The following is a 20929-nucleotide window of genomic DNA, read 5'->3' as shown; positions in this document are numbered from 1 at the left end:
TGTTGGGAAGGCTCAGTAGTTATTAATTAATAATGCATCAGTAAAGTAACAAAAAGGCAAGTAAAGATGAAGCTAGAAGTATTGGCTGTGTCTCTGCTGTCTTCAAAATTGTATTTATGTCTCATTTCCCCAGGGCTGGCTTGTTGGTGTGCAATGACTCTGGGTTGCCCTTTTCATACTCCAGGCACTTTTTTTAGAAAATACTGACTCGTGCATGAATATGTCCACAATTAAAAGTAAATTAAAATGCATGTTAGTGTATTGGTGTGGGTTAAGAGGTATAAACTGACTCTTAACATTATTTCAGTGCCAGAAACCTGTCAGGGACTCATAGATGGGAACATAAAACCACTCAATAATATCTTTGATAAGCAGAAAACTTCAGGCTGTGTATAAAAAGGAAAAGAAAAAAAATCTGCTTTGGACTGCAGTTATATATTGCTAAAGAGAATTAGCAACTGACATGTGTAGTTTAACTGAGGATTATAAGACAAGAGTGTCACCACTTTATTCCAGTGCTGGTGAGGGTCAACGCAGTGAAAGTCAGTGCAAGCCTGGTGTAAGTGGGGTCTGAGTTGGACCAGCTGAATGCTGCTGCTTTGGAGGAGAAAGGATGAAATATTTGGCGGTGTCCTAGACCCAGTGCTGGCTCACAGTTGAACTTTATTTAGCAATATTTTGTTTGCATTTTACTTTCATGCTGATTACCTCATTTCAATGCATCCGATTTTTGTGTGGAAATTGATAATCTGGAAAACTTACTTGGTGTGCAAGATTTAATATTTGTTCTTGGTGCCATGCTGACAATGTATTAGCTTTTTGGACTCTATCATATGTTCTCAGCAGGCACCTATATAATTAAAATGAGCACATGTTTCGTTTCGTATTAACGCTCAAAACACCTTTGGCAAAAGGTTTCTCTGTTCTTTTGGGATTATACATTAGGTTGATGTAATTATAGTGTCAGGTGTAATTGTTATTTTTAAGTACTACTTCATATAACATAATATTAACCCTTTCCGTTCTAGTTGGCTTCTGGAATTGGAGAGTGATTTTGGTCTAGTAACAGGGTTGCCAGCATACAGGCATTCTCTTTCAGATGTTGTCTTCAACACAGTGAAAGTTGTCCTCTTGAACATTAAGCATTTGGTGGCATAAGACTTTGAATGAGTTTGCATGAACAGTCATTCCAGCAATTAGAAGTGTTTTTACATTAAGGAAAAGATGGTACTTACTGTGACAGTAAGGTCAGGGTGGTAATGAAACTGCTCTTTCTTTTTATTTTGTGTTCTAAAATACTATTCAGAAGCATTATGAAAAACTTCCTTCTGAGGATATTTCTTAAAGTTCTGCCTTAGAAATGTGCTTTCTCTGGGTTTCTTCTTTAACATTGAACTTCCGTGGTATCATTACAGTCTTCTTTTACTTGACAATAAGCAGTACCATTAAACTGATTGTAAACATTAAAAGGGAAGGTATTGTTTAATGTGAATAGATTAGAATAGTTAAATAGTAACCTGGCTTGGGTAGGAAATGTGGTACTTTCTTCTTAACTCTAAGAATGAGATGCAGTGTTTTCAATAAGCAGTTATTGTACGGTCTCTGAGTAGGCAGTGCAATCTGTGCACTGCAGGTTGTTTTCTAGGCAAGCAGGCTGGCACTGGATATTTTGAAGTGAATGCATGTTGGCATCTGCACAGTGCTCCTAGTCATAATGTTTAGTTTTAGGTACTCCTGCAAGGAGCAGAGGGTTGGACTTGGTGCTCCTTATGGATCCCTTCCAAAATAAGATATTTTATGTTCCTGTAATGTGGAAAAAAAGACTTTTTTCTGACCCTAGAAATAAATACTCAAACTGATGATATTCAACTGTATGTTTTAAAGCAAGGAAAACTAGCTGAGTTGTAGAAGAAGGCATAGGCAGAATTTGCTAAGGAATCACAACTTTGCCTGGGGAAAAAAGACATCTTATATCACTGAAAACACTTCAAAGCATCCTCAACAGGCTACTTGGGCCCACAGTTTTCATGGTATTAACCAGATATACAGCCTTGCAGCACTTCCAAGTGAGTGTGGCAGGACCTAGGCACTTAGATTGGTAGGGAGCAATTTTCCAGAGGGAAGTATCACTGAGGCACAAGAAGGATCCTTAAAAGGACTTGGTTTTAGTGGGAGCTGGGTGATGGGTTCTGCCCTGTCAGTCTCACAGAAGAAAGGGAGAGAATGAGTGGTGTATGTATGGATAAACAGTTCACCTTCTAGCAATCCTGTCGTGGGAACTAATATGAAGAGATTTTTCCTTGTTCTTTTGATGTAAAAATAGATCTATTGGAAAAGAAATTATATTTGAAAGAAATGGCAGTTCAGTTGTATTTTATTCTTTCAGCTAGAATGGGGGATTTTTAAGGAAGCTCAAAGTTAATCTGCATTTATATAGATCAAGAATTGTTCAGAGCTGGAACATGGACAAACTGAGCAGAATTTGGTTTGGACATGCTAATTCTCTTTTGATACTAATTTTACACTGTTGATTTTTCATTGATTTCAAATGGGTGCCTCCTGCTGCATAGAAGGACTGAAATTAATTCAGCAGATGAACTGAAAGGAGTTATGTTGCTACTACTCATTAACTAAGTTGCCTTAAAAAGTAATATCTATACTTAACCATAATTAAAAATAATCTGGGGGGATTTTTAGCTTTTAAGCTCTGAGAAGGATGGGTTCCTGATGGTACCCAGCCCTGCAGAAGGGTTTGCAGCAGAGGCTGCAATGTTTGTTGGAGACCTTGATGTAACTGGAGACCTTCATCACTACTGATTCTCTGGTGCTGTGATTTTTTTCCCTTTCCGTACTTGAGGTGCTGGCATTAGGGTCCATACTGATCCTACCCTTGCAGATAGTGAAATATGAAACTGGTTTTCTAACAAGCCTATCGGGACGTTTTCCTTGTTTCTCTTGCCTCCTCCACCTCCTCATTCTCCTGCTTCGTGAGGGTGCCTAAAGTATTGATGTGGGAAGGACTGGCGTAGCCTCCCCTGCGGGCTGATGTACGTGCTGTCGCTCAGGTGCTCAGTGTCTCAGCTGTGGAGCACTTGCTCTTCAGTCCAGGGGTCTGCAGTTAAGGGCCAAGCTTCAACCAACCGACAGCCAGGGGCTCTTGGTTGTGACTGCTGTGCTCTGCCAGTATTTCTTATTTTCCCTGGTCTCTTATGTAAATAAGCATGTCGTTTTACAGTCTGTGAGATGTTTCTTGTGTTTCACACTTTTTCATCTCCTAGCTTAGTTTTGCATAGCAGTTTTTTGCTGCCAGTTGATGATTTTTATGTCCTGCCATCATAAAAGCCAAGTTGTGAATGAAGTTGCTTAATTTGGGGCGTCATCTTTTTAGAAGAGGAGGAACTGAATTACATCTGCACGCTAGCTTTTTCCCTCTTTTTTAAGCCTCCCTGTGTGATAGGAATGGTCCAATAGCTTGTGTATGAGTGAGCAGTTGTCAAGAAAAAATAACAATTATATTGGAAGGCAGTGCTACTGAATTACATCTAGAGTGTCAGAGCATTTTATAGTACTTGCTTTACCTAATTAAAATGCATAACTACCTGGACATGTGCCCTGTCTCAGTATGCTGCACCATTAACTTATTCCTAGAGATTCACATTAATACGTTGTGTTCACTTCTGCCAAACTCCCTGAATTCAATGGTGTGGGACAAGCTGTGCACAAGCAGAACCACCCTGAAAGCCGAGGTGCTGTTAAAACCTTGCCAGCACATGGGCAGCAGCACAGAAAGGGCAGGATCGGTCCCAGCCACAGTCGGAGGCAAGTACCTGGTGCCAGGTTTAGTGCCCCTGACTAACATGGAGAGGTGCAGAATGGGGAGACAGACTCTGAGGGGCAGAGATAAAATAATTATACAAATAATATTGATTATTATTTTTGTCTGTAAAATGCCAGTATTTATTTTATTTTAAACATTGTACAGATATTGATCTTTTGTGCTACAGAGCAAGCCCTTTTACAAGTTAGTGTGCCAGCAGCTCTTGACATCCAAGGGCATCATAGCCTTGTTAAAATCTGTCAGAAATTTGTAATTTGGGCTTATGAATTATATTGGAAGAATGTCTTTCACATACAAATTCTCCCCAGATGCTTTTAACAGCAGTCAGTAACTTATTTAGTCAATAAAATGACATTTTCTGCAAACTGTTTTTTTTTTTAGCAACAAAACTGAAACATCTAGTGAAATACAGGAAAATCACTTTATTTTGCTTTGTTGAATATTTTACATTGCCAGAAATTTGATTTTCCTTTGTTTTCATCTAGGAGTATGTTAACGGGATCTTTTTATACCATGGTGGAATAATAGAGTGAAAGTCCTTTGTTTTGGCAACAACACTATGTTCTTTCTATTCTTTGCCCATAAATGTAAGTGTGAAATACACCCCTGTGAAAACCAATCCAAATAATTTTCATGAGACCCTTTAAAAAATCAAGCTCAGTTAACAAGCAGTAATTTGTTCCTTGCTTGCAAAGGGGTGAATGTTCTAAGGCTGCCATCCATACCCACCTGCTAAGGCCATAGCCTCAAGGCCACTTACTCTTGTTAGTGATGTTTCTAGGCAGCTGGTAGTCAGATGTGAAATGGGGAGTTAAAATTGTCTTCAGCTTCTCGTGTGTATTTAATGATACATGTTTATGAATGAAAGAGGTTTGAATATCTAAAGTATCTCTTGTGTGGAGAGCTTGCTTTGGAAATTGCTGGGAATGCTCATCCTGATTAATGTGTTGGGCAGACTTGGGCACTGCTGGTGGAGCTGGGAGGGCTGGGAGTGGGTTTAGCTGCAGGGAGGGTGGGGAGTGGACCAGGAAGCAGAGAAGGCATTTAGCAGCTGTCTCCTAAATGGATGTTTCACTCGCACGGAACCTATTGCAACGAAGCGTGGAATTCAAGATATGATTTTCAAGGCCCCCTAATTGGATTAGAGGGATTGTATTAAAGATATGTTGGCTATGAAATGTTTAGAGGATTAATGCTTGATTTTTTTTTCTTCTTAAACCATCTTTACTAATCCCTCTTGATCAGAAGCAGCTTCTGGAAAGCATTCCAGCCAGGCAGGAGAGCCCAGCCCTACATTTCCCATCTCTGGGAAGAGACATATAGGTTGTACTACACAGTGCACAGACCAGAATTCTCCATTTTAATTAGATCCAGAATGCTCATTGTTACTAGTACTTTTTTCTCCTAAAAATGTGTATACTTACCTCCTGAACATTTTCCATGTTAATGAACAGTTTTGCAGTATAAGGATGGCCTATGAATGAATTAACGTCCTTCCTTCTCCTCTGTTTTGAGCTGTCCATGTCTGTTAAAATATAGCTAAATTAGAACAGTGAACATTTAAATGTTATTGTAACTTAGCATACCATATGGGTAATCTTTAGAAACCTGCCAAAGGAACCAGTGTTAACTGCTTACAGTAGAATCTATTTGCTGTTGGAATGTCACAATGTAGTTGTGTTGTTTTTCTCTGGATGGCAAGTAATCTACTAAGAGAAGCTTGGTCCTTTTTTTTTTTCTTCTGTGTTAAGTGAATTATTCATGCTCATTCTTTAAGTAGTACACATGGTAGCAAGCTTTCTTGAAGTACAAGAACTGATCAATGGTAAAATAATTCATGTGTTACTATTCAGAATGACAAACAAGAAATACTTTATGTAGGGAGTGTAAGGTAGACAGGTAAGGTTTTGTAATTCTTTAGAAATTTAAATTACACAGAATTAGCACATTTAATGCATGCAGTACAGATAAAAGTAAAATAATTTTATAGATTAATGCCAATATTAAGGGAAGGCATGGATCCTTCAAAAGTATTTAGTGCTCTAATTCCCTTCTAATGGTTCCTACTTCTGCTCATCAAAAGGACTTTGTCACTTGAGGAACCCCTAAACAATGGGTGACAAGCTGGGGAATATGAAGCAGGGAGGCTGGAAGCATCCTGGTCTTGCTGGAAGTACCAGCTGAGCTGAGCCTTAAGATTTAGAGAGCTAGAGGTGAATCTACTAGTGCAGGAGCAGAGGTCCCAGGATTGTGCCGGTTTTGCTGACCAGAGGTAACAAGAAATCCCAAGTGCTCCAGGGGTAAGCCTGCAGAAACAGGATGGCCATGTGTCTGCAGCTCTCTCTTGGGAGGAGATTTACTTTGGGTGATTTGGGAAAACCACTGCTTACCAGAATCCTTTGACATAAAGGATATTTGACAATTGTTATGTGTCAGTATATATGCTGAAAAACATGCTCTGAATACAGAAACTGAGTTTGTTGCTGTGGGACACTATTTTTTTGAGTGTGGCATTTAAATCTTTGATTCCAAGTATTTCTTAACTACTGTAGAATAGCAGTGTATACACAGACAAGGCATGTATGTATTTATGGCACATACACATACATGAATCTGACGTCTCATGCATCTTTTTTTGCCGGTCTAGGACTCTTAAAACTGCTCGGCTGTGTCCCAACCCTGCAGCTTTTGAAATCCATAAAGCTTAACTCAAAGGGATGCAGAGGAAGCAAAGCCTGACAGCTTTGGAATGAATCTGCCCAGGCATGTGCTATTCATCTTTTCTCTCACTTTTAAGTCTATTGCAAAATTCCCATTAATTTCACTTGCAATGCAACTAGTGTCAGCTAAAACATAAGGCTAAACTTATAAATTGTACAAGACATAGATACAAGGTACAGGTATGTAGGTTTATTTTCACTCTTGCTGGTGCCAGTCTATTCTCAGTGCCTAATTAGACCTTTTCATACTGGCTATGTAAAATGCCTGTGAAAGTCTTGACTTTTTCAGTCTGTTTCCAACATTATGTTCATAATTATCTTGGGCACAGAATAAAGACAGACTCTGTCCTTCCAATTCTGCATTCAAAAATAGGAGACAGATGTAATGGGAATCTCAAAGGAAGGATTAATTTCGAGTTAGCAGACCAGATCCTTGTATGGTATAAATTAACTTGGTCCTGGCCTTACACCAACTGATTCTAATGATTAACTGTTCGTTTCTTAAGAATATCTGGGGAAGATACTTTACATAGGCCTCGAAAGATGACGGCACAGTAAAACAGAGTGGGAAGACATTGATCAGGCAGGTAACAAACATGCTTTTATCTACCTATTCATTTCTTAGGAGTCTCAGCAGTACATAAATATCTCCTGGGAGGTTATATGAATTACAGACTTATTTTAACTATGTAATCGCTTATGTTTTCACTCCTTATTGATTGTTCATGCTGTGAGCATGACAGGAAGAGATGGAGTAAAGGTTACAGATGTGCCAGTCTCCAAACACACTGGAAAACACAGAAACAGGCACTGGAGTGAGCAAAGGCTGTTTCAAATGCTAATTTGAGGCATGAGCCTTGACAAGGCTCTGTTGCTATTATGCCTGTGATTTGTTATGTTGATATTGTTACTTGCTTGTTTAATGTATGCCTTGATTGCTCTGTAGGAACTGGTTGGCTTTCAAGTTTCTGTTCCTTGAAGGATTAAACTTGCTGATGGTTTGAGGCAGAAGAGAAAATCTAAACTGAAATGAGAACATTTTCTATATTTTTTTCATGTCCTGCCCAAGACATCTAAAGGCTTCTCCAGCAGGGAAAGGAACAAAGTGCTTCAGTGTAGAGAAGAGCTGACTCTGAAGCCTGTTACTGGCTTTGGCATGAATGGCAGTGAGCCTATCATTGATTTCCAAGCTGGGATGTAATCCATCTTCAGTGAAGGGGCTGGCACCCTCTGGTGTGTAATTCAAGCCACCTAAACCAGTAGTCAGTTGTCTAACCTAGGTGCCCTTAGGGCAAACTATAGGACATGGGAGCACTTCTGGGCTTCCTCTGGGCTGTCATCACCCACGTCCCCAGGCAACAGCTGTAGTATACCAGGAGGAGATTAATGTACATGTGGTCTGCCACTATGGACTGAGAAACCAGGGTCTGTCAGCAGAAAGGAGCCTTGTAAAGGAACCTTGTTGCCATGCTGGCCAGTTCTGCCCCCACTGCCATTACTTGAACAGCCTCTGGAGAGTCCTTTTGTCTCCACACACTGTTTGGAGAGGCTGATGTGTTAAATTAGGAATCTAAATTACCTTACTGCACTTGGGCAGTGTGAATCTTGCCACCGTCACTGAGGAGAGGAGTGGGGAACTGCAGTTTTTTCAGTGTTGACCTATGATAGGACAAGGGGTAATGGGTGCAAATTGGAGCATAGGAGGTTCAAGGTGAATATCAGGAAAAATTTTTTCACTGTGAGGGTGACGGAGCACTGGAACAGGCTGCCCAGAGAGCTTGTGGAGTCTCCTTCACTGGAGTCATTCAAAACCTGCCTGGACGCCTTCCTGTGTGATGTACTCTAGGTGACCCTGCTCTGGCAGGGGGTTGGACTAGATGATCTTTCGAGGTCCCTTCCAACCCCTATGATTCTATGATACCTCTCCAAAATCCATCTGTGTCACTGAATATAGTAAAAATAACCTAAAGCTCACTTAGAAAGCATTTTATATTCACCCTAATAACACTGATCATGATGCACTAATTGGCTGTTATGATAAATATTATTATTAAGGAATTCATTCTCATTCAACATTAATTAATTTACTGTTGCTTTTGAGTGTTATTTATTTATTCATGAGAGTCAGTGGGAAAAGGGAGAAAATGCTTGGCTAACACTCCAGCAAAACTACAAATAATTGAGATTTTTCTCCCAGGAGTGCTACTGTTTTCATAATTAGTCAGAAAACCAAGCTTGTTACTGAGATTATTTGCCTGCCTGGGTAAGTTTCATAATAAACTAAATTTAATGTGTGTTAGAAGTGTGATATAGTGGTATCTGATAATTAGTTGGTCATTTCCAAATCATAGAAACATTTTCAGTCATGACTTGTGACCGACTGCAAAACAGAACAAAGTTTTTCTTTGAACTAAGTCAGACTACTTCACACTAAATGCTTCTCCTCAGCATGGACGCAACAGTACTGAAATCTGCCTCTTTTATGCTAAATGGACTAGTCATTAAGTGCTTGTAAATTGTCTTGCTGCTTCCCGCATACCTTGTATTGATTTCTGCTTATGGGTTACTTGATCATGTGAACTTATAGAGGATCATAAATTGCTTCTGTCATAAAAGAGACTGAGAATGAAAAATACTAGTGTGAGGTTGTTGAGATAAAACATTACTGAAAAAAAATTGAATATCTCCTTTTCAATAGCAATGTGATTTCTGAAATTTTATCCAAAGTACTCAACTCTAACTTACAGATAAAAAGTATGGATAACAGCAGTTTTAAGGAAATGTATGAAATGGAACTAGCAACATTTCATTCTGTAAACCGTAAGCATCCCTCTCAAACCCTTCCTCCCTGGGGAGAGCTGAGTGAGTTAAAACTCACTAAAAAATGCCACATATATGACCAGTCCTGTTAATTATCTTCATTAGGAACTCAGTTTGTTTTGCTAGAGGTGAAACCCAGCCCCTGCCTGACCTGGGCAGCTCAGTTCAGCTGGCACACAAAGGTGCCAGTTCCCTGAGATGCTGACCATGACTGGAGGTGAAAGCTGGCATCTCAGAGTTGGTATTAATGATGTGGAAGATAGTTTTCTAGGTTCTGGTATAGGAAAAATTGCTTTTTCTCTAAGTATGATTAACATACTCTGTACTTCAGGAGTTACCTTGCCTGTGCAAGATGTCTTTGCTGGAAGGTACTGTGGGAAGACAGAACATCTCTTCTTGAGCCTGATAGAAAATGAGGCACTTCCTGTAATGGATCGTTGGGTCTTAACTCCAGCAAGAGTTCTGGATAAGTCCAGTTAAATGTTGCTATTATCAAGGCTTCAGACGAAGACTTCTCATGAGGTCCTGATGGCTCAGAAGTAAATTGCTCAGTGAAGGTTTTTTTTGCTTGTTTGTTTTTATATAACTCCAACTACTTCTATTCCTGGGCCTGTTAGAAAAATTGGGCTTTCTAAATGAAGGAATAGGCCTTTTTTTTATTTTTTATTTTTTTTTTTTAATCTTGTCACCATTTGAACAAGGCAAAACTGTTTTTGTTCTTACCAAAATGGAAAACATTTTCAGACTAAAGCCAAGCCTGGAAATTTTCAACCTGCTGTGCTATTACAAATTGTGAGCAATTGAAAAGGAGTTTATAGTGGAAGTCTGAGTTTGGCAACCAACCCCCAGCTTGCTGTTGCAAAAATGATCATGCTGAAGGGGAATGGGTCTGCTCCTGGGAGTTTTAAGTAGGGACTGCAGAGCTCTGCCTCTTTGGAATGATTATGGCTAGTACTCCCACTATAATGATAGGGCTTCTGATTGCATTTATGGATGTAAAAGCAGTAAATAGTGTGCTGAACTACACAGCAATAAGTCTTCTGATGTCTTTTATCCATTGATTCATGCTATCAAGGCAGAGTGCACACACTCAGGTAGGTTCAGATGAACTCAGCAGCATCCAGCTATCTCTGCACAGATGTAGTCTGTTGTACAGCCAGGACAATACCCAGCTGCAAACAGAAATTGATGGATTGATTTACCAAAAATATGGCTCACAAAATTAATTCATGTATTTTTCTGTACTGCTAGAGAAGTCTGATGATCTCATTAGTTAGCAATAGAAGTAAAAAATTAGTAGATTGGCTTTGAGTTATGTTGTTGATGATTGAGCATAATGTGATGCCACAGCAAGTGAGTTGTGATTTCTCTGGGTTCTAGAAAGTGCAAGTGAACCTGGACTAAAGCTGAGATACTCCTGTTAATTGTGAAGGCAGGTTCAGGTTTCTGCTAGCACACATTGATGTCATTCCTGTCATGCTTTGAGCAGGAAGCTGGAAGGGCAACTTTTACTTTTCTCAGTAAGTTTATGAAAAGTGTTTGGTCACAGAGCAAAATGCCACGTTTTGTTTTCAGTGTAGGATAGCAAAATAAATACATATGGATACAAGAGATGGAAAATGTTTGTTATGAGCTGGCTGAGCGCTTCCACTTCAGCTGAGGTTCCACATGGCAGTTTCACTGAAGCAAGGCAGCATGAGAAGTCATTCTTCTATCCACTATTTCCATCGTGTAATGGAATGGCAAACTTTGAGGATGTTTAAGACAAGTCCTGTTGCTTACAGGCCAGAGCTAGTGTTTCATGTGTGCCAAATGGCCATAAAGAGAACAATGCTTTCATGCTCCCTACTCACTCCTACCTGCAAGGCTATTTTGAAGGCTCGAGCCATGCTACTGAGATGTTACTGTAACAGAATGTTCTTTAGGGGTTTTCTTTTACCTTGTGTTAACATTGTGGGCTTTTTAACACATTGTATAAAACACCAATCTGCATAAGTTCTCCTAGAAAAAAGGAATTCCATAAACATGTATGAAAGTTCACTTGACAGGCAATGCCCACACTCAGAGCAGCTTTCTAGGTGGGATGGGCTGTAGCTCCAAACCCGCTGAGACTGCCACAAGAGATCAATGCAGGAGGAGGAGATGGGAATTCTCCAGTGTTGGCCTGAGTAGTTTTTCTTGGAAAGACAAGATGATGGCATGTGGAGAGGTGGCAAGTGTTGGTGAAAGCTGAGTGTAGGGAGTGCCACAGAGGAAGGCAACTGCCCATGACTCCTGTGTACCTGGCAGGCAAGGAGGAGAAAAGTGAACTTTTAGGTTCACTGAATAGATTGTGCAGACAGGTGGTGGAGGCCCCATCCCTGGGCACATTCAAGATCAGGCTGGATGAAGCTTTAAGTAGCTTGATCTAGTTTGAGATGTCCCTGATTATTGCAGGGAGGTTGGACTAGATGGCCTTTGGAGGTCCTTTCCAGCCCAGACATTCTGTGATTCGATGATTCTATGAACTAAGGTGAAAATATTGTCAAAGGCTGTTTGGGACCAGGAAGAAGGGTGATGTTGGCAACTGCTTTTTGTTGGACCTCAGTGGCTGAGGGTGGAGGCCACCTGGACGAGCTCCATGAGTGAGCTTTAGTGTATGTGCAAATGGCAGTGTAATGATGGCACTGAAGTAGCTCTCAAATGCAACATCCTTTTATCACCGATGAGTGGTACGATGTTAAGTGAAATCATTTGATGCATCTTCTGTGTCTTCTGTCCTAACAGCCAGAAGGGGCTGCACTCCTCCATGATAGTCAGGTCATTAATACACAGGCATTAACATGGTGTGCAAGACCTTGGTGTGCATGTGTTTTATAGAATTGCACTAACTAGAGCTATTCAGATCTTGGCATGGTTATACAGCTCTGAGGTCCTACTGTGTTTTTTAGTAAGCAAATACTCAACTGAACGTTTCCTGCCAGTTTCATCTTACTTGCAAACCAGGCTGGTTCTGTATCAGTGGAGTAGTCTGCAAAATAGTGCTAATCAGCTATTGGCTAAAACCAGGGAAGTACCAGTGTGAAGCAGAAGGAGCAGATATTCTGGTAGATTTAAAAAAAAAAAAAAAAAAAAAAAAAAAAAATTCTTACCTTTGTGAAAATCCAGGCAGCCAAGAATATGCAGGAGGAAAATGGAACTACAAAAACCTAAACCTAATGGGTTTGATTGACCTAACTGATTGAAGGAGCACATGGAATAAAAGGTTAGAATAAAAAGGAAAATAAGTCACTACAGGAATTTATTAGAGAAACCTGATGAAGTGAGGCTGGCATTTCAGGTGAAAACCCAGGAGGATTTTGCTCTTAGTAGTTGGTAGATAAATTATAGTGTGGGTATTGAAAGCAAGCTAGTTTAAAATACAAGGCTCACAATATGGCTATTTTAAACTCCCCTCACTTTCTATGTATCACTGCAGAAAGCCACTAATTTCAGTAGAGAGGTATCCAAAAAGGTAATGAAAACCCACTAAAAATATTTGAGTCCATTGATGGGACACCCATCAGCCTGAAATCAAAACAGCTTAAATGAAAAACTGTTTGGTTTTGCAGTTGCCTCTATTTCCCATCAGTTCTCCTTGCAAGCACATTTTCTTTCCTTCCTAGTCCCTTCTGTCCCTGTGCATTGGGAAGCTCATCAGATATGCAGGAGAAGCTGAAGAACTGAGCATAGGCAAATGATCATAATAAGCTGAAAATGGTAGAAGAAATTAAATTTAAGCTTTTTTCATAATCTTTTAATGCTGTTCATCTGAGTCTTACTGAATTAGCAATTGAGGGTTTTTTAAAGAAATATTATTGCAATTGCTCGTGTCCCATTTAAAGTTAAGAGTGACTCATGGGGGAAAGTGATGGGTAGTCTGAAGACAACTGCAGGCAATAAAATTGCATTAACTTGTAAGCAGTACTACTGCAAATAGATGTTCCTTGAGGGGCTGCAGAGAGGTAAGGGTCTTTTACATGGGGCAGTGAGCCTCAGGGACTGTCCCTTCCTGGACAGGCACACAGCTTTGTTTGTAGCCCTGTATATAGTGCAGCAAAGAGCTGTATTCCAGAGACTGGGTACACCTCTTACATATACAACTTTCCTGGACCTCCAGGATGGAAAGAACAGATTCTCACTTAGAGCAAGTGTGCTAAGGAAGTACTGCTGAGGAGGAGAAACTTCAGCCGAGGGGGGGGGGGTTTATGGGAGATGTTGAAACCATCAGTTTCTCGAATGTGCTGCTCCCATTGCAGGAGAATCTCTCCTGTTTGTCTGAAAGGAGTATTTCAATTATTTAAAGGCATTTCAGTACAATTAAGGGGATCAAATTGTTTGGGTAACTTGAAACAGTGCTCTGCAACTTTGAGTTGGTCAGGTTCTTTCTGTGTTCATGCTGCTCCCTTTAATAAGGGGAAGATGCAACAAGAAAGATTAGGCAAAGGCCTTTTTTTCTGTGTTCAACTTTTGTTTTGAAATTAGTACTTCTTTTAAAAAAGAAAGCTTTTGGTATTGTTTACTTTCATTAACGTATGTTTCTAGTTTCCAGAATCTGCTAAAAAGTGTCAATTCTCTCTTGCTTACTCTTCCTTCACACTTAGCAAATGTTGCCTTTCCTTATTCCTGGTATCAAATCAGACAGACAATCGCATGTGTTTTTAGTAACAGCAGGAGATGTTTTGGAAGGGGCAGTGGGCTTCACAGTTGTATTCACACTGTCTGGTAACTGTACCCAGGTGGAGCCTCAAGTTCACCCTGCAACCTAGCACAAGGCTATTGTGTCCCTACTGTCTGCAAAAAGACTTAAGCTGGTGGGTATGAGGAGGTGGAAGGAGAATGGGGACATCCCAAAAGGCACTAGTGCAGAAACTGGGTGCAACTTATCCACATAAATTCCTTGGTGTTGTTAGGAGGAAACAGAGGATCCATGACAAATTGAGAAGAGGATGGTTGAGCTTGGAGCTCCTTGGGGTTTCATGCTTCTTTTTTTGTTAGGGGTTAGAAGATCCAGATTTTATACTCCCAAGTTTGCTGAGGATCTTTTCCTGAGTGTGCTTCAAATTTGAGTCAGTTAGGAAGTTTTAACCTCTGATAGTATGAATATATGCCCTGGACACCTGGAATCTGCTAAATGGTATCGATTTAACTCACTTAACACTTAATTGGCTCACTAGGCTTTTGTTGGAGAGGTAAGAAAAAAAAATAGATTTTCTGATGGTGAGGAAAAAATTAAAAGTCATTGGTAGTTCCCATAAAAGAGTGTGAAGCCTAGTTCTGGTTTTGTGTTTTGTTTTTTTTTTTTTCCAGGGCAGGCAGAGGGGACACAAACAAAGCAGGTCAAAGTCCTGTCCCATCTGTGGTTGCTCACCTGGTGGGGAAGTTTTGATTGAGCTGGGTTTTTTTATTGTGAGCATAAGTGTGCATTGAGTTTGAGGTATCCTATTTGGCTAAAGCATTTGGTATAGTTGAGGGCTGGTGTGTTAATGTTCTTGCACATGATTGCAGCTGCTGCTTTTAGCTGGTTCAGCTCAGGCACGACTGTTTCCTTTATTTGTAGTGGGAAATGAACATTTGAGTCTTGCCCGTGTTCACATGCATTCTCAAAATTTAAATGCATATTTTCAGCATAATCAGAAGTTCAGACTTTTTGAGATTGTCAAATGGATTTACCTTTCAAAGGAAATAAAACAAAGTAACAACTCAGATCTTTGGACTTCGAAAAATTGTATGGGGGAGTGATCTTTGGTTTTTGATCTTTGAGGCACTTTCTTTCCTTGGTCGGCTTATATTCAAAGTTTCAGGTTCTCCCTAAATCATTTTTATTGAGAAAGGTCCTTAAAAGCTTAGAGCACTCATGAGATTGTTTAATTGAAGAGTGATTGTCAGTTTTGGCATAAAATTGTATTTTTCTTAAGTTCTGTTTGGGTTTTCACATTAAAGAGCTGTTACACAAACCAAAACCAAAGTACTTTAAATTCCTAAGTAAAAATGTCCCTCTAGCTCTTCAGTTAATCAGTACATCCTGTCTTAACCTTGCACTGCAGTGTTTACTTTAGAAAATGGAGACCAGAAATTCCTCCATTAAAATAAAAATGAACATTAATTTTAAATAGGATTGCAAGAGCCCCTCTCCTGCATGAAGAAATGAAGATGTGCAGGTTGCCTGCCTATGTTTAAAAGTTTCAGGATACATCTGCTCTTACAAATAAATGCTATCAGTTGAGATAACCCTCAGCAGCTCTTAGAAGCAGTTTCACCAACTTCTCAGCAGAGCTGTGCTGATAGGAGACCAGCATCCTTTGATAAACAAACGGTTTCTTTTCTGGGGGAGCAGAGGAGAAGTTGGCCTTGGTATTTTTGGAACACTTTGAACACTGCTTAGAAACAATGAGGTGATTCCTTTGAAGATGGAGAAGTGTGTACCCAGATAGAGCTTGGTCCGACTCAAACGCTTAAGTCTGTGTTCATGCAGCCTTGTGCAGGTTGAGGCACACAGGCACGGCTGCAGGGGGAAGGCTGGCAGAGCTACTGCCCATAGGGTGATGACCCTGTACAGAGATGGAGGAGAGAGGCACCGTCTTGGTGGCACACAGGCTGGCACCCCTCCTCAGCTCTCACTTCTCCTTAGAAACTGCTTTAAAGAAAGAGCCAAGATGAACTGTGTACTGCTGTCTGCATCCCTGCCCTGTGGATACACTCAGAGATGTCCTGTGTTTTGTTTTTGAACAGGAAAAGCCAACAACAATGTACAGTGGGATGAGGACTCCGTAGAATACATGCCAGCCAACCCAGTCAGGATCGCATTTGTCTTGGTTGTTCATGGCAGAGCTTCTCGGCAGCTCCAACGCATGTTTAAGGCTATTTACCATAAAGACCATTTTTATTACATTCATGTTGACAAGGTAATATATCACTGGTTATAAATTGCCTGTCTTGCCATCTGTCAGTTTACCCATCTTTGTCATCTTCATCTTCTCTTTACCTCTGCTTCACAGAATGCATGTCACTTTTTGTCTCTCTCCATCTGTTATGTTTGGAGCCTCTATTTTTTTTTTCTTTCTTGTGATTTTCTCTGTTTAACAGCCCTTATTTCTCCTTATATGTCTACGAGTATCTCTTTGTGTCTCTCTGTTGTACATTTAGTTAACAGTAATTGATGAGTTGATGCAGGCTGACAGTGGCGACCCACTGGATGGAGAGCTGAGCCGAGGTGCCTTGGGCAAGCTGTGTTACTTCACACTGTCAAACGGGGAGGTAGTAACAGTCACCTCCTTTACAAAAGCCCTTTGGGATCTACTGATGACCAATGATAAATAAGAGCTAGTTACACTTATTAGTGATTATTGTAGTTGTAATAAAAAGAATTAAACAGGGATCTATACATTGCCAAACTAGCACTTAGCAGAAAAAGACTGTGCACCATAGTAAGTGAAGGCAAAGCAATGGCAACACTCGGTGAGTCAAGAAGTGGAATCGATGGTTAATGAATGCAGGGAGGGACAATTCTGGGCAGAGTAACTTGAACGTATTACTTTTTTCTCCTGTAAAGAGATCCAATTACTTGCACCGGCAAGTACTCCAGTTTGCCAACCAGTACCCAAATGTGAGAGTCACTTCTTGGAGAATGGCAACTATTTGGGGAGGAGCAAGTCTTCTGTCCACCTACCTGCAGACCATGAGGGACTTAATGGAGATGAATGACTGGCCATGGGATTTCTTCATTAACCTCAGTGCTGCCGACTACCCAATCAGGTACAATGAGTATTTTAACATGTTCTGTTCCTAGAGGAAGTACGTACTGAAGGATATAAGAGGTGACATGTCCATGCTGTGCTGTGAGAAGCAGGGGTTAGAGATTCTTCTGTCTTACAGCAGAAGACTCCTCTTGATAAGGTTGGTGTCTGACAGCCACATGTTAGCCAAGGAGACAGTCACCTTACCCTGTGTGTCTGCTGCTTACCTCGGAGAGCCCGTGGCTGTGAGCAGGCTCACAGCACAGGTTCTCTGCTTTTACTGAAGAAGCACAGCCTGCTCTATTTAGTCATTATTTCCAGCAAGGGGCACCTGCAAGAGAGGATTGAGTAAAGTAGCAGGAAGTACTGATGCTCAGTGAGCAAACCCCAGGCATGGAGACATCCCTTCTTCCCAGGGCTCTCACCAGCGGTTTGGTCTGATGTCTCAGAAAGTGCTGAAGGTTTCAATATAGATTCAGTGAAGGTAATTTCTCTTCTTTCTTTTTTTAGTATTTTTTTCTGCAGAGGATAATGACAGTTGAAGTGACAAATAAGTTTCTAGGAGTCAGTTATACCTTCAGCACCAAACATTGCCTGAATATCTTTATTCAGATGGCATCAGGCAAAGAACTTCACATGAATGCCACCACATGACAAGGCTTGTGATTTTAAGTGAAGTGACATTCTTTCTGGATTTACATAACCCAAGCCCCACAGCTGTATTCTATAAGATTTACTACATAGTGCAAAAGCAGATAGTCCGTTAAAAAAAAAAAAACAACACCCAGAACAACAAACAAACAAAACAAAATCCAAAAGACCTAACTGTCCCCAAACCAAGTGTCCTTAAATTGCTGAGTTTAGGCTACAAGAATTAACAAGAAGAGAGGAAATTCTCCTTGTGACTTCTGTTTCCCTGTGTGTTGCAATGAATCGATGAAAGGGGAAGTAACTTTCTTGGGTGATTTTCTGACAAGTGATGACATAATACGCTTTTAATACTCGTAGAAAAGAAATACATTAGATGCTTTCACTGCCTTTCACTGATTAGGTTTCTGCAAGATTTCTCTCAAAGTATGGGTCCCTTCCTGAAGCTGCTACTCAGAACTCCCCAATGAACTACAAAATGAAAAAAGCCATGAGTATTTGCGCTGGGAAGGATTTTGTGAGAACTGACAAAAGGTTTTATTGCTGGTGCCCATTTCTAATCATTGTCAGTGAAATGCACCGCATTTTTGGAAGAGCACAGGAGTCACAGATATTGAATTTCTATTGGAGCACAGGGATTTGAATTAATAAATCATGATATTTCATGTTGCATCTGATTTACAACACTTCGGGTGTCCAACAGGAAGAGACCTAACAATTTCAACATACTGCCTTGCTTGTAAGAAAGAGTATGTAGCTCTCTGTATATTCCTAGAGTTTGGGGAAGAGCTAGCTTCTTATGCCTTGTCATTCACTGTCCTGGTGAGGAATGCTGCACTGATGATAAAAGGTAGAATAATGCAAGGCCATAAAGGAAGATGTAGGTGATGGCACTTTGAATCAAGTAAGATAAATTATAGACTTGTTCCAGCAGATGTATCCAGTTATTGTTCTGTGGTGTTAAGTCCACCCTAAACATCGTATAATGGTGAGGCCATTACCCGTGGTGATCTCAACTGTTCTTAGTTCCCTGTGGAACATGTTAAACCACAAGGCCAAATAGGATTGTCCCTTATAGGCGTGGCCGTAAATAATCATAGGATTTGTTGAGTAGACTGTAGTCAGTTTGGTGTTAACGGATTCTTTGTAATAACGCTGGGTATCTTCCACTCATTCAAACTCTCAAGATGTGCCATTCAGCTGGAAAAATTCCAGGCACCGGTGTCTTCGGGGGCAAACTCCTGCAGGTTGTGCTCCTGCATTGCAGCTGCTGGCAGAGCTGCCCAGAGCTCTCGGCAGCCGGGCAGGCGTCTGAGCTGCTCACTTTCCTTTCTGTCCAAGTATTCTCTTACCAGAACTGAGGGAGATGTGCTTCCCCTTCACACCATGCACACCAACAAAGAGTAAAAAACCCTTTTCAGTGTTACAGCTTTAATGACAGTGACTTCTAGGTACTGCTAAATTCTTTTGAATATGGAATATTATAGCTACAAATGCTGGAAAATCTTATCTCATCAAATATATATATGAATCCATTTCATTTTCACACTGGAGATACTATAAATTAATATTCTTTATAATCTTTAGGAAGGTGTTACCTCTCTGCATACCTCCTAGAGAGCTGATTGTTTTTCTAGGAAATAGTAAATAGGATGTTTGAGGAGTTTTTTTACTTCTTTCAGACCTCATTTATCAGCTAATGGGCTAGGGGCAGTTTACACTTCTCTCACTGGTTAGTCATATTGCCATGGTTTTTGCTAGGGTTTTCTGTGTAAGAACATATGAATTTTGTGGATTAATAGTTTTTATCCAGAGCTGCTTCACATTAAGCTTTCACTTCCCATCTGCCATTCCATCTGTAATGATGAAACCTTTACTACTTCTCTTTTGATAATAAAGGCTAATCCAGCCTTATAAGTCAGAAAAACACGTTCAGTATGTGAGTATTCATAATACTATATGATGGAGCCTAAATCTGTCCAGAGAGAAGTCTGGTGTGTTCACAGGCTACATTGCAATTGCTAGGAGTCCTTCATCTGTCAGAAGAGATGTCTAGAAGCAGTTATCGAGGATTATGCTATATAAAGGCAGGGGAAAAAAAAAAAAAAGTATATTAGAACCATTCATTTTAGGAGGGAAACAATTAAAAATGTGTAATATAAAACATATGCAAGCCAGGAAAATTCAGATACCCCTATTACTCTTCCTCATGCCTTAATGTCTGGTTTGTGGAATGGAGTTTGTAGATGCAGCACCTAGCGCAAAAGAGATTCTAATCTTTGTGCTTCTAGTTGTTACTGAAGTCAAAATCACTGGCAAACAGAGTCTGGATGTAAAGGTGCCTCCAACAAAAATGCTGTGTTTAGTCATGAGGCAATATGCTATTTATTGGCCTAAGTGAAATGATGTGGTGCATTGTCCAACCTTGACTCCATTCAGCTCCATTAAACATTCTCATCAGGATAACGAGGGATGAAATGACCAAAACCAAACCTCTACAAGTGTCTCTGAGGTTGGAGGTTGTGCAATTGCCTCTCCTTTTGTTTGGTTGTGAATAAAAAAAGGGCACATGCCTTCAGGGTTGTCTAGAGATCATCTCTTACAGTACTTGCATTCATATAGAAAGGAAAGAAACCAACATCTTCCTTCCTTTTCCTTAAGTTCTTTAAATTTAGTGGCATTTTCTCCTGATTTAGTCTTTTGATAGCCTCTTTCAAAATTCTGTGGGAAAGCTATTGATGTCTTTAACCTCTTACTTTACACAGGTATCTATTTGCATTATTTATAGTCTCTGACAAACAGCATCAAGTAGTCAACCTTGTGTTCAGTGACTGAAATTTCATTCCCAACAAGGTGAACTATGGTAGAGCATCTATTGATGCTGAATGTTTAATGTGCATTACAGGAGTCCTTGAATAATGTGGCAGGTGAAGTGTTGCACCACTTAAATTAAGAAGTTTAATGAGCTCATTTAACAGTGAATGTCATCTCGGTGCTTACCTGGCCACAAACCTTGTATGAAGAACAAACATAATGAAACATTTGAACTATTTATAATTTACAATAAATCACTGAGCCTCGATCACCCAGTCTAATTGCCAGTTAGTTCTTGGTGTTTAATAAAGGTCAAACAAAATTATTAGCAGAAG

The 20929-nt window shown here is 40.2% G+C and overlaps 1 protein-coding gene across 1 annotated transcript in view; it reads left to right on the top strand.

Moving 5' to 3' along the window:
* Positions 1 to 16128: 16128 nt before the first annotated feature.
* The window catches only part of LOC103770671 (xylosyltransferase 1-like), a gene marked incomplete at its 5' end in the record, with an annotated part of 43233 nt that continues 38432 nt past the window's right edge, over positions 16129 to 20929 (top strand). Inside the window, 2 exon segments of the mRNA XM_008937945.1 lie at positions 16129 to 16301; positions 16949 to 17151. Coding sequence (XP_008936193.1) covers positions 16129 to 16301; positions 16949 to 17151 — 376 coding nt within the window.

The sequence above is a fragment of the Merops nubicus genome, unplaced genomic scaffold (genome assembly GCF_000691845.1).
Source record: "Merops nubicus isolate BGI_N331 unplaced genomic scaffold, ASM69184v1 scaffold18173, whole genome shotgun sequence".
NCBI classification, from domain to species: domain Eukaryota; kingdom Metazoa; phylum Chordata; class Aves; order Coraciiformes; family Meropidae; genus Merops; species Merops nubicus.
The sequence above is the reverse complement of the archived record's forward strand: the minus strand, read 5'-3'. Positions and strand labels throughout refer to the sequence as shown.